Source organism: Coloeus monedula, assembly GCF_965178545.1.
Source record: "Coloeus monedula genome assembly, chromosome: 2".
NCBI lineage: Eukaryota > Metazoa > Chordata > Aves > Passeriformes > Corvidae > Coloeus > Coloeus monedula.
Window position 1 is genome coordinate 62520145 of NC_138782.1, and position 13069 is coordinate 62533213.

Consider the following 13069-nt stretch of genomic DNA (forward strand, 5'->3'; position numbering starts at 1 on the left):
TTTTGGGTCATACTGCTTTCAGCTTCATCTAAATAACTACCTTTTAATTTTTTTTTTTTTCTTTTGAAAATTTGGTTTGGGAAGAAATGCAGACACTGAAAAGGAGAGAAAACTATTGCCAGCTGTAAAGGCTGCTTTGATATGACTTCTTACACAAATACTTTCCTCCAGAATTTCAAATATTAGACTTTCAAGGAAGAAAACTTGATACCAATGTAAAATACCATATTTGCATTACAGTGTGACCTTTGCATATTGGCACTAGTCCTGGTACTTCAATGTGAACATGCTAGATATTATGCTGAGACTGAAGTGAAGTTTGCCTGAAAAAAGGGAAAAAGATGGAAGAGTCTTAATCTTGATGAAAGTTGTCTAATGCAACTTAATTGTAAATACATGAGACTCTCTTCAATGATTGAGACAAAAATTATTTGGTATACTTTACATCATTCAGATGATTTTAAATATGTTATTAAAATATGTAGAAAACTTTGTTACCACAATTCTCTGCATATTTACCCTCTATCAGCTTGATTGTTTCCAGTCTGTTTTCATGAAGTAAAATTTTCCTGCAGAGACATTGGAAAAAATAATTGTTTTGCCATTCCTAAGTAGATTTTCAACTAAAACTTAATGTACTATTTAAGGAATTTTAGAAGCAGAGCCTTCTGTTCATCCTTATAGAAATGCACTTACCTTTTCCAGTAAAAGAAAGCATAAATGGTTGTAGTATATTTTTCCTGTGGAATAATTCATGTGTAATCAACGTTCTTCATAGCTACATGTAGAGCAGTGATGACCGACTGTTATTTTGGTTTAGAGAATCAAGTGTTAGGAAAGTTATTCAGCTTGTCAAGCTGCAATGTTATCTACAACATTGGAGTGGTAGTTGGCGATACAGAACACTTGGCTTTGTAGTGTGAATTCTGGAATGTCAAGACTGTGTGACCTAAGGCAATAGTTTGATATAAACTTGTCCTTCTCCTTCAAGTGGTTTACAATATTTTGACAGGGTAACTTCTTTTTAGAAAATACTTCAATACAAAAATATAAATAGACTTTATGCATCTATATTTTATTTAATATCAAATAGGCTTTATGCAGAATTGTCTATCCATTCTGCAGAAGCACAGGTACCATCTAAACCCCTGCAACCATGAAGGCTGGCATAAAACAGGTTGTTTGCTTAACTAATTTGAGAAGCATGCCTGGGTATCCAGCCTTGAAGCAAGAGCCTGACCTTGGGTTTTGGAACTGTAGCCAAAAATATGAGTGTTGGAATTTCTGCTTTGGTCTCACAATCAAGAGAAAGACTTGGCTTTGGGCCTTATGAAAAGGTGTCCAAATCAATCAGTCTGCTGCAGTACTGATAACACAGGTGGGTTCTAAAACTGTGGGGAAGAAGGGAGAGCCACAAACCACTGATTATTACAGTATAATGAAAATCCCTACGAAACACTGTATTTAAAATTTTATCCAAGGGGAAGAAGCTTCTTCCCCTGGAAAACTGGAAATCCTTTCAAGTTCAGTACCATCATGCTGCGATGTCCCATGTTACTTAGTGCTGTAATGAGAGGCTAAGTTTGCATTTGACCTGAACATTTATAATATTTAATTTTTTAGATCATAACTCTTCAGTAGACTAGCATGTTTAGACTGTATTGTTCCATGAGATCTGTGTAATGGAAAGGGACTAATGCAATGCAAATACGCCTACACAGACAGAAAATGAGAAGGAATGTCAAATAAAAGCTGAGATGTCACAATGTGGGATTCTAAAGTACCAAAACAAATAGTTTTGTTTGTAGAAATTGAAAAGATTAAAACTGGGTAGTTAATTGTGGCATGTAAACAGAAAGTGAAGAGTGAAGATTTCACTGTGGATGTGGAAACACTTGACTCTTTAGAGCCTGCATGAACCTGTTCCTGAGAAAGCAGTCTGCAGCATGATGGTACTGAACTTGAAAGGATTTCCAGTTTTCCAGGGAAAGAAGCTTCTTCCCCTTGGAAAAAATTTTAAATACAGTGTTTTGTAGGGATTTTCATTATACTGTAATAATCAGTGGTTTGTATATTGACGTTTGCTGTGATAGAATGTTGGCACACCTGTAATAAGAGCTTCTGTTCCCGTCTTGTTGCTTACATTAATGCCTCACCATGCAGCTGTCAGGCAGTAAGAAAGCTTTTGCTGTCTTTAAAATGTTACTTAGTGTTTGTTTTTAGTGATCATCTTTGCTATGATAGATGAAGAATAATACTGTATATTCTCAGAAAGCTTGTGTAAATCAGGAAAATATGTTCATTTACAAAATGGAGACAAAAAGAGAGAGTGTAAGAAAATAATATATTGAGGATTATTTACCATTAGAATTAGTATGGTGATCTGTGGGAGAACAGGGTGTTAGAAAAAGGGAGTTTGAGAATCCAAATCTCTTTAGTCCTAGGTGCCTTGTTTTATGCATGAAACAATTTTTTTCAATATTGATAAATCTTAAATTATCTGTTATGGTTCTATATAACCATTGCACTTTAAATTGCAGCTTACATGTGCTTAATATCAACTCTTTATATTGTATTGCTGTTCTCACAATAGGACATCACTATATTCAGCTGCAGTAGTTTAGTGTATGTGGAAACTGTTTCAGGATCCGTGCTGCAAAGCTGACTTGGGCTCTTAGTTCAGAGGAGACCTGCTCTCTGTGGTTGTTCTGCATAATTGTCCTTTCCCTTCCTGGTAGAGTCGATGGAAAGCTTGTTTATCTATTTCATATATTTTACAAGATTACTTCTTATCTTGCTTTTGTAGACAGTGCTTTTCAGACAAGATGTTCAGAGCTGGTATATCTGCAGTTTGTATCCAGCTGCTTATCGGTTCCACCTTAATGGGCTTATTCCATACTCTTAGGGGCTTACAGAATACTGAAGGGGAAACTCAATTTCTATCCTATATATCTATGTCTTCTTTGCCATTTGCATTCTTTGTGTTTTCTTTTTTTCCCTAGTGCGATTGCTGAGGAAAATGGCCACCTTAACTCACCTCAGAAAGGACTGTTACCTGAAGCCGCCAGAGTAGCTTCTGGGGTACTTGAGGCTGTCTCAAAATCTACTCTTTCACCTCAAGTAGTGCAGGTTTCAGAAGAGCAGAATATGTTGCCTAGTCCAGCAAAAAAGTCAAGCAAGGCAAAACCACAAATAGATGTGAAAGCAGAGTTGGAGAAGAGACAAGGAGGAAAGCAACTGCTGAATTTGGTGGTAATAGGTAATACTGTTAAATTACATTTTCGACAAACATAAAGTTTAAAAAGTGTGTTGATTGAATCTGGAAGTGATACAGAAGCAAAACTGTCCTCACTCCAGGGAAGGAAAATCTCATACTGTTGTCAGTTGCATCTGCATTCTTTGGAGGGGAGTACATTCAGATGCCTTTGACGTGGACAGTGAGGTTCACTTGGCTTCCCTTTGAGCATACAGTAGAACATGTTTGGTTTGGTTTCATTGTTGCAGTGTGTTGTTTTTAGTATGAATTTGGAGGTGCTCTACGGCTGTCATGCTAACTGGCTGTTAGGATAAACTGTCTCCCTGTGTCTCTATCTCACAGGATTATGAAGTTCTGTGGATTACACAAGCATTATTAGTGCATGTGATGTTCATATGTTTAGTATATTTCCTGTGCTCTACCTAAGTTGCATAAATGAATAAAATTGCTATAATATTTATTTTCCTCCACAGGACATGTTGATGCAGGCAAAAGTACTTTAATGGGTCATTTGCTCTACCTTTTGGGAAATGTGAACAAAAGAACTATGCACAAATACGAACAGGAATCTAAAAAGGCTGGTAAAGCTTCATTTGCCTATGCATGGGTCTTGGATGAAACTGGTGAAGAAAGAGAAAGGTAGAAATACATTTTAATGGGAGTAACCTTTTTTCTCTGAAAGAACAGCATTTGTTAGAAAATATTAATGTAATAAACTAAGCGTTGAAATGTCAGTTCATCACATTTGACTTATGTTACTTTTAAAATTAAATCACAAATTAATTAAATTAGCAATTATATTTGTATGCTTTATAAAATGCCTTTATTGATTTGAAATATGAAATTTAAATTACATTTTTGTATTGAAGAAGTGAGTTTTCTGAATTGGTATTTTCGGTTGATTTTATTTTCTCTTTGCTCTGAGATTTTTATTTTTAGAGAAAAACTTTCTGGAGTCATCTGTAAATCATTGGGATTTTGGGGGGCTTGTTTTGTTGTTGGAATTTTTTGGTGATTGGAAGTAGCATACTAGAAGTATCTACTACTAGAAGATGTTTTGTCCCTTGAAAGTTTCTGTCTCTCTTAATTGTCTGTAAAGGGAGATGCAGATGACTAACCCAGATACAGACATGTGTACAGTAGGCGTTGCATTTGATGAGATGAATCCTATCCTGTGTATCATGCAGAACATGTAGTGGTTAGTGAGGTGTGGAACGGAGGCCAAGTGTGTTGTGATCCTTCCTTGGTAATTGGGAGTTCTGCCTGTGAATCTTCGCAAATATGTAACTGTATCTATAGTCCCATACCACTTTTTTTTTTTTTAAACTCAGCTATGTTTCTCTTACTCTGCTGATACCTTTTTCTGAAGAACTAAATATCAAAAGTATAATTAGTAATGATTTAAATATGCAGTTCAGTTTTCACGTTCTTGCTGTGCTTGTTGGGGCACAGTCTGTGGGTGCATGGAGTTAGTACTGGGAATTTTGGGTGTTTTTCTTATGACTGGATTTACTAAAAGGCAGCTCTAGAGGTCTGCTCTTCCAGCAAGCAGGTATCCCTATGGTGAAGGCTAAATCAGTGAAAGATATGAAGTGTATAAGTGCATGGTTGTGTTTTTAATACTTCATATCTCTGTGAAGTTTTCAAAGCAGTTTTAATGGTGCATTGCATGTATGCTTTGTTTAAGGGGAGTGACAATGGATGTGGGTATGACCAAATTCGAGACACCGACTAAAGTAATTACGCTGATGGATGCTCCAGGCCACAAAGACTTCATTCCAAATATGATCACAGGAGCTGCACAGGTAGAGATGGTCTCAAATGGTTTTTCCAATACTGTTTTTTTCTTTTAAAATCTAAGATCGAATGGAATCATTGATGGTGTTAGCATATCTTTGAGTTTTCTAAACTTAAAAAAGAAGGTGTTTGTTAAACATTAAAGGTAGTTGCATTTTTTTTCATGCTAACATTTGGGAGGAGGGTTTTATTATGCAAGTAATTTAATAGTAAGTTTCAGTTTGATAAAACTGCAGTTAAGCTTTGAAAGCTATTTAGATGTGGTATATGGCTACTCAGTGAGTAGTTCTGTGAAAGTCATCTTGTAGGTTAAGATTTTAAGTGATTTTGAGCTTAAAGAAAAAAGATTTATTGGTCAAACAAATCATTTTTCTGTTTTACAGTGTATTTTTTATGGGATGAGAAGACATAGATAACCAGGTTTATACAGAATGCATCTGTCTTGTTAAGAGGATATTTGCAGAGACTGCATGTCACTTGTTTTAGGAGCATTAGGCGAAGTCAAAAGTATTGGGCACTACCCATTGAATTAAGTATGGCACTCACCAGTAATCTATAGATTACTTATTTGTGGAAGTAATACATCAGAGGTGGGGGAAATTAACATGGTTACATGGCATTAAATGAGTGATTTTATTTTTCTTCGCTTAAAGGCATCCTTCTTTAAATAATAAAATTAATTCTCCAAAGTAGAGATTTAATCAATTTTTTTTTTCAAAAGCTAAGCTGTGTATAGGTTTTTGCTTTGTGTGTGTCACAACAGTCTGAAATATGGGTTATATCTTAAGATCTTTGTTGAGTACTTAGATGAGTACTGCTAGTATGATCTTACAGATAGAAAACTACACTGTAGGGAGACTGATTTGTCCCAAGTTCTGCTTTAGCTCTGAAGCAGAGCCTGAGTGAGAACTCAGACCTTGTGACCCAGTGGTTAGGCTGCAGAATAGTCTGAAGTTTGCAAATTATGGTGTAGTGCTTATACAGCCATCTATACAGTGGAATATATGTTGTAGCAATTTTATGAGTTTAAAAATTAGAAGTGGATCTTTAGTTTCAGAGCAGTGGAAAATGTTGACTCAGATGTGCTATTTTCTTTACAGTTGTTATTTAAATAGTTTTTTTGTTTGGGAGAAAAGTAACACAGGCACAAGTATTAAGAGAAGAGTTGCAAATCCCCCAGCAATTGTATCAGTTCAACAGAAGATGGGGCTGACCACATAAGGCTTGGTATCTTTGTGTTCCAGCTCTCAGGATGATGAGAGGCTGGTCTGTTCTGAAGCCTGTTAAGGAATCACTGAAACTTTGCAACTTTCCATTGCCTGTTAGAGTAGGCTTAGTGCTGAAGCAATGGCTGGAAATGGCTTTAGTGCCTTTTTATTGTGGAGAATGCTGTTAGGAGGTGAATCCCCAACTGCTGTTATGCAAAATGCAAATCAGCCTTATCAAGGCCAGCATCTGGCCTTTGATACACATTCAGTAAGTCCTGAGGTACTGTTTTTATAATTTATAATTTAGAAAATGCAGGATGTCGTCTTTTTTTTTTGAAGGAGAAGTTCACTGCAATGCACTTCTGAGGCTGGGAGCTCTGGGGAAATTCATCAGTCATCCTTTTCCCGTTCTCACACTCCTGCTGTCTCTGAATGAGCTGTGGGGATTTCATGCCTAGGATGAGGCGAGGAGAGTTCAGAGTCAGGACTCAGTTCCTTTTCTTGGCATTCTGAAGCATGAGTGTTTCAGGAAAGGGAGAAAATGCCACTTTTTCTTCCCTCTTTCCGTTATGTCCAACTCCTCAGGCCTATGAAATTGTCTTACACCTGCCTGTTGACACCAGTACCTTTGTTGTTCTTGTCTGTTGCCCTCACTTAGTACATGATGATGATCTAACTGGCAATTACTTACCAATGGAGGAAAAGTGCAAGAAATATTAGCAGCATTTAAGGCTAACAGCAAGAGCTGTGTTTTTTCCCAGTGCTTACATGCTGCATGACTTCCATGCTGCACTGTAGACTATATGCTCTTAATGCTTTGGTATTAGAGAGTTTGTCTAGGTGATAAAATAGGCTACTTTGTCTTTGCCACCTTGTGATTTTGGCATGCTCCAGTGTGTTGAGTGGACTGTGAAGCATTCACATCCAGCGTACAGTCAACTGGTTGTCCCAGTTGTAGTGTGGGGATTTGTTTGCTATTTTTGCAGCTTCTCACTAACAAGGTGTCCAGACTGAGGCAGGGGGAACTGGACACTGTACTCATACGTTGTATTCTAAAGCTTCTGAGCACAGGCTGCTTTTGTTTAGATCTGTGCAGCACCCACAGTGGGTAGATTGAAGGGCACAGGTTCCCCAAACCAGCAGTTGTCTTGTGTTTAACCAGGAGGTGCTGGTTTATGACATGAGATGACATAATGCCATAATATCTCAGCAAAGTGGGTATGATACAGATGGGACTGAGCAGTTTCAATTACCTTTGGAGCACATCAGGATCCCTCCTCTGTAAAGTACGTTTTGTGCGGAATGTTACTGACTGAGGTGTTTACCCAGATTATTTCCACCTTTTGACCACTTTTGATTTTTTTTTTCTTTATAATATAGGCTGATGTGGCAATTTTGGTTGTGGATGCCAGCAGAGGAGAGTTTGAGGCAGGATTTGAGACAGGTGGACAAACTCGAGAACATGGATTATTAGTACGCTCTCTTGGAGTGACGCAGCTGGCTGTTGCAGTCAATAAAATGGACCAGGTACACGCTTAATTTCTGCGTTTAAGTGAAGGGCTTCTATCTAGATTTGTGGACAGTAAGTTTAAGGATCAGTATTGTGGAACTAATAATAAAGCATTGTTTTTTTGCTTTCCGGCTCTGTCCCTTATATTTAGACTTTACGATGCCATTCTTTTCATTTATGGGTGTATTTTCACAGTACACAAAAGGTTAATTCTGGTGCTAAAATGAGCAGGGGTCCCTTTTGTACTTGTGGAAATCTCATGTAATGGTTGATCTCAGTGGCATCTCTAAGATCATCTGGGTGGTCATTCAGGTCAAGACCGCAGCAGTTTTATTTAAATGTGTAAAGTGTGTTAAAGATTACTATTTATGTTTTAAGTTATTACTGTGTTGAATATATCTTGCTGAGTCTGAATTTTGTGTAAACTTAAAAAAAAAAGTTGCTGTTGAAATTAAAAGGGCTTGCAATTTTGGTGGTGTGTTGTTTGTGATCAGTAATTGCTAATGTGTATGCTCTTATATATTCAAGTATGAATGCACCTGGAAATCTCATGTTTATAAATACACATCTGTTTCTACTACAGAATTGATGACATGCAGCTGTATGTTCAAGTCATGGTTAAAAATCTATCATTTTATTATCATATTGTAATCTGTGCTTTATTTTAGGTTAATTGGCAACAGGAAAGATTTCAGGAAATTACAAGTAAGCTTGGCCAATTTCTTAAGCAAGCTGGCTTTAAGGTAATTACATTTATGATGCCTTTGTTGCTTTGTTCAAGCATTTGGGTGGGATGAGCTTTTCCTACAGTCAGGTTATTTTGTGTCACTTTCCTGCTACTGCTACGTGTGCATAATATAACAGATTCCTTTTCTTACTGGTAGGGTGACACTGAGCCCTGGATAAGGGTAATCAGTTCTTTAATACTCTTTGTGTCATCATCTTTGTTTAGGTCTGTTGAATCTTTGGGGTACTCAGATCACTTGTAAGTTCTTGGGATTGTTGTTTACAAAGCAGAAGAGACCAAAAATGGTCTGTCCTAATGTTCACGATTACGTGAATGACAGTAGAGAGTTTTATACTGCAGCAGATGTCAGTGTGGACTATGAGCTCATGAGAACCCTCTGCTCACGTTTTCTCAGTTCCAACTGCTATTCGTTTGGACTGGGTGTGGTCTTCCTGCAATCTCTATGGATAAAGCAGCAATTCAAACCAAAGTTTTGCCTGTCAGACATGGATGAGTTTGTTACCTGAACTCAGTTTCTAGTTGTCAGTGTTGATATCATCATACTTAAGTATCTCCAACTCTTTTCTGGAGCAGAGTGATCAGGCAAGAGGTAACCACAAAGGAAACGGATCCACTGAGTAACCTGCTTTCTCCAGGGGAAATACAGATGTGACAACTATTCAAGTTTAGATGTGTAATGTTGAAAAAATGCACCTTTTGCTTCTGCTAACAGATCCTGTTGTTAATGTATGCTTCACATCTGTTTGTTTTCTTCATTAGGAATCAGATGTGGCTTATGTTCCAACAAGTGGCCTTGGTGGTGAAAACCTAGTCACAAGGGGTCAGTCAAGTGACCTCACACAATGGTATAAAGGAAAGTGTTTGTTAGAGCAAATTGGTAAGTGCAATTTTCCTCACTTGAAAACTAATACATCTTAATCCTGTGTGTGTTAAAACTTTTATTTTGGGGAGAACGTGAGACAAAGTCATTGGAATGCAACATAATTAGTTTCTCTAACTGAGAAGTTGCTGAGATAGTCATTATATGCAGAAATTCTAAAAGATCTTATCAATTTATTTGCAGATTCTTTCAAACCACCACAGAGATCAGTGGATAAACCATTTAGACTGTGTGTTGCTGATGTTTTTAAAGGTTGGTTGTTTTTATGATATTTTTACCATCATTTCACTGATATTTAACACAAGTGTTGAAAAATGCTGTCAAAATAAGACTTAAAGTTGGAACTTCATGTATGTCAGTAGTCTGGGACCAGAATAGTAAGTTTTCAAGTACTATTCCTTGTCAGATTTTAAATAGTACTGCTGAAGGCGAAACACACTGGAAAAGAAATTGAGAATAATAATCTGCATGACCAGTTATTTGTCTATGTAATGGGTTCACAGTTCTGTGGGACAGAACGTGGGACTTTCCCAAACTGGTTCTACTGGACTAAATCAGTGTTTCTCAAAGTTTTTATTAGTGTAGCTTTGGGCTCTTTTGCTTTCCAGTCCTAGATTTTAAACAAGTTTGTCTTGTTTCTTTTCTGTTCATTGTTTTAGTTGTAAATAATGATACATTCCTTCAGTTTTGTATAAAAATTTGGGCAGGTGATGTGGAAGAAAAGGGTGGTGGTGGCTATTACAACCAGTCAAGGATTTAAGGCAGTGAGCTATTCCCTATCATTAATAAAGATAGGAACAGCAAGAAGTATAACCAGTTCTTATTTTGATTGTCTGGAGAAAATAGACTGCCTCCAGCCTCTAAAATTTTCATGGTAAACTTGATTTATTTTTTTTTCCATTTAGTCATGTACGGTTGGAGGTAACTTAGAAGAAATAAGGTTTCTAGACCCATCCCGTTTGAAACATTCTGTAGGTCTCTTGAGGAATGTTGCAAACTAAATGACAGCATGATTTGAAATGTTGTAAATATTTGTAATCAAGTATTATTATTGAAGTTCATATTTTAAGAAATTTTGCTTGATATTTAGGGTGTTTATAGGGGAAGTACAAAAAAAATCAGATCAAAATACTGATAATAAATGGAAATAACCAAGTTTGTGCAATTTTTATGTGGGCCTTTGAAAAAACACTAGATATTCTACATGCCCTTGGTTAGCTGATTTTACTGAAGCCATAATGCTAAATATTGAAAACTTGCACGGGAATTTACCCTGATGTGATAGCACGGTTTTCTTCATCTGTGCCATCACTGTGTTTATTTTTTATAATTTCATGAGCTGTGGGAAAGTGTTGTTAGGATTATTGATTGAGATCTTTCAACATACTATCACAGCTTTTCAGCTGCAATAATCATTTTTGTGTTGAGCAAAGTTTCACAAAATGAGCAATTTTGACTAAATCTGTTTTGCTAAAGTATGCAAAAAAATAATGACTTTGGAAGGGACTCAATTTACATATACAGGGTTTATCACTATATGCGGCCTTTTAGGTGTTTTTTTAGGCTATTTTTTCTTACCTTATGATCTCAAAACTTAATTAACTTTGATGCCACCAGAGGAAGTAGCTGCAGATACAAGTACATGAACCAACAGTTGGTCTCAGCTCTGTTCCAGTACCTGTGCATGCTCAGGAGGAGCTGTCCATAGAAGTGTGTAAAAAGTGAGAGTGCTGAGTGTACTCTTACATGGTTTGGAAAACCCCTTTCTGTATTAAGGCTGCCCACATATATGATTCACCTGCCTCAGGCAGATTTTAGCTGTTATCTGCCACAGGCCTCCTAATATTCATGCTCTCCAGGCAAACTATCTCTTGATCGAAGAGGTCCCTGTAAATCCCTTCACTGCTTCATCAGTCCCCACTTACCGTATTATAATTCTGTCTAGGGTATGACTGATCTGACCCTGAAAGAGCCTTGTCCACCAACCAAATCCTGAGGACAAAGAACATGCCCTGGCAGAACCCAAATACCATAAGGCACAGAAATGAGGGCATTTTTTATGCCCTGGTTCTGTCCCCCACTGTCCATTTTGCACTTACACTGATTTCAGGGGGAACTGAAGGAACTTGACACCTTTCAGGAAGCAATCAGCATGGGAGTTGGTGAAGCTTCAAAGACCACATTGGTTTACCAAGCCAGACCTGGTGATGAGGGGAACAAAAGATAAATGGTTCTCAATTGTGCTTGGGAGTGGTTAAGAACCTGGAATTGGTTCATGTTTCTGGTTGCCACCAGTGCTTGCAAAGCCAGCTTCAGGTTCTTTTGCATTCCATATTGAGGTGGTATCTGTAACGTGGCTTGGGTATTCTTTTTCTAGACAGGATCAGCTTTGACAGATTTCTGTTTGACATTTGATGTCATCTGTTAATTGTCTGTGTTCATATCATTTGCTGGAATGAATAGAGGAAAATTAGCACGCAGGCATACTGGTAATATTTTTCCAGGTAGAAAGATGGAAGCATTCATTACACGGAAGCATTCATCAGTATCTGTGAAGAATGCAAAGAGCAAGTTGGTAGTAAGTGACCTCAAGATTTGAGATCAACTTGTTCTTTTGAATTCAGGTTTAAATTCAGCTTTTAATTTAATGTGAGACACAAAATACTAAGATATTTGCTTATATCACTGAATTCAGCAAAGGGTTATTTGCTGTTTGTGTGGATACTGAAAATGTCATTGTAGAATCAGTTCAGAGAGTTCTTTTTAAATAGACCTGCAAACGCATGCTAAGAAGATGAGGCATTTGTTAAGGTGTATGTGCATAAATGTGCATGTGTAGCATATCTGTGGAAAGTAACTGGCATCTCATTCAAATGATGAACAGTGTTAGGACATGAAGAAGAAAACTTTGCAGACCTTTTATTCAGAAATACTTAAATCATCTCCAGTTATAATAGTTTCTTGTGTTATATAGGCCTCAATCATTCTTTGACTTTTCCAGGAGTAAAACTAATATGCAGACAGAATATGTAGGTTTCTGACTCGGTTAAACAGTAAGTGGCATAGGAATTTGCACCTGTATGCATGAGAATTATTATGAGAGGTCTGTCATATGCCTTTAATCTGTAATTGTAGTGAGAAAGTGATAAATAATATTGCTAGAAATAAAGGGGCTTAGTCTAATACTGAAAAAACTAAAAAATATTTCTTTATGTACCTACATTTGTTTGAAAAAGAATGTTTCTTCCTTAGTTCTGAAAAATGTAAGATCTAGAGGTTTTGAATTTAATGTTTCATTTTCATTATGATGTGCAACTGGCTAACTTGCAAGTACTGAACACTCTGCTGGGAGGGGAAAAAGTCTTCATTATATTAAAAACTTGGCTATGCATTGATGAAGGACTAACTTGTCATGGGAAATTGACTGTATTATGAGGTTTTTGAAATTGTTGCTATGTTTATTACAGACCAAGGGTCAGGATTTTGTGTGACTGGTAAAATAGAAGCAGGCTATATTCAAGTTGGAGAACGACTTCTGGCAATGCCTCCCAATGAAACTTGCACTGCAAAAGGTATAGTCTTCAGAAGCATGTTTACTTTCAGGTCAATACTGGGCTAGAAACAGTTACTGAAATGGTAACAGACTGTCAAACTGATACTAACTGTCAAA

At 37.0% G+C, this 13069-nt stretch overlaps 1 protein-coding gene across 2 annotated transcripts in view; it reads left to right on the forward strand.

The window, feature by feature from the left end:
• HBS1L (HBS1 like translational GTPase) overlaps positions 1 to 13069 on the forward strand; it is a 59534-nt gene that overhangs the window by 39405 nt on the left and 7060 nt on the right. For both annotated transcript variants that reach the window (XM_082302821.1, XM_082302823.1), the window contains 8 exons: positions 3003 to 3259; positions 3730 to 3895; positions 4944 to 5061; positions 7642 to 7788; positions 8440 to 8514; positions 9279 to 9396; positions 9583 to 9651; positions 12867 to 12971. In XM_082302821.1, coding sequence (XP_082158947.1) covers positions 3003 to 3259; positions 3730 to 3895; positions 4944 to 5061; positions 7642 to 7788; positions 8440 to 8514; positions 9279 to 9396; positions 9583 to 9651; positions 12867 to 12971 — 1055 coding nt within the window. The remainder of the gene's footprint in view (positions 1 to 3002; positions 3260 to 3729; positions 3896 to 4943; positions 5062 to 7641; positions 7789 to 8439; positions 8515 to 9278; positions 9397 to 9582; positions 9652 to 12866; positions 12972 to 13069) is intronic.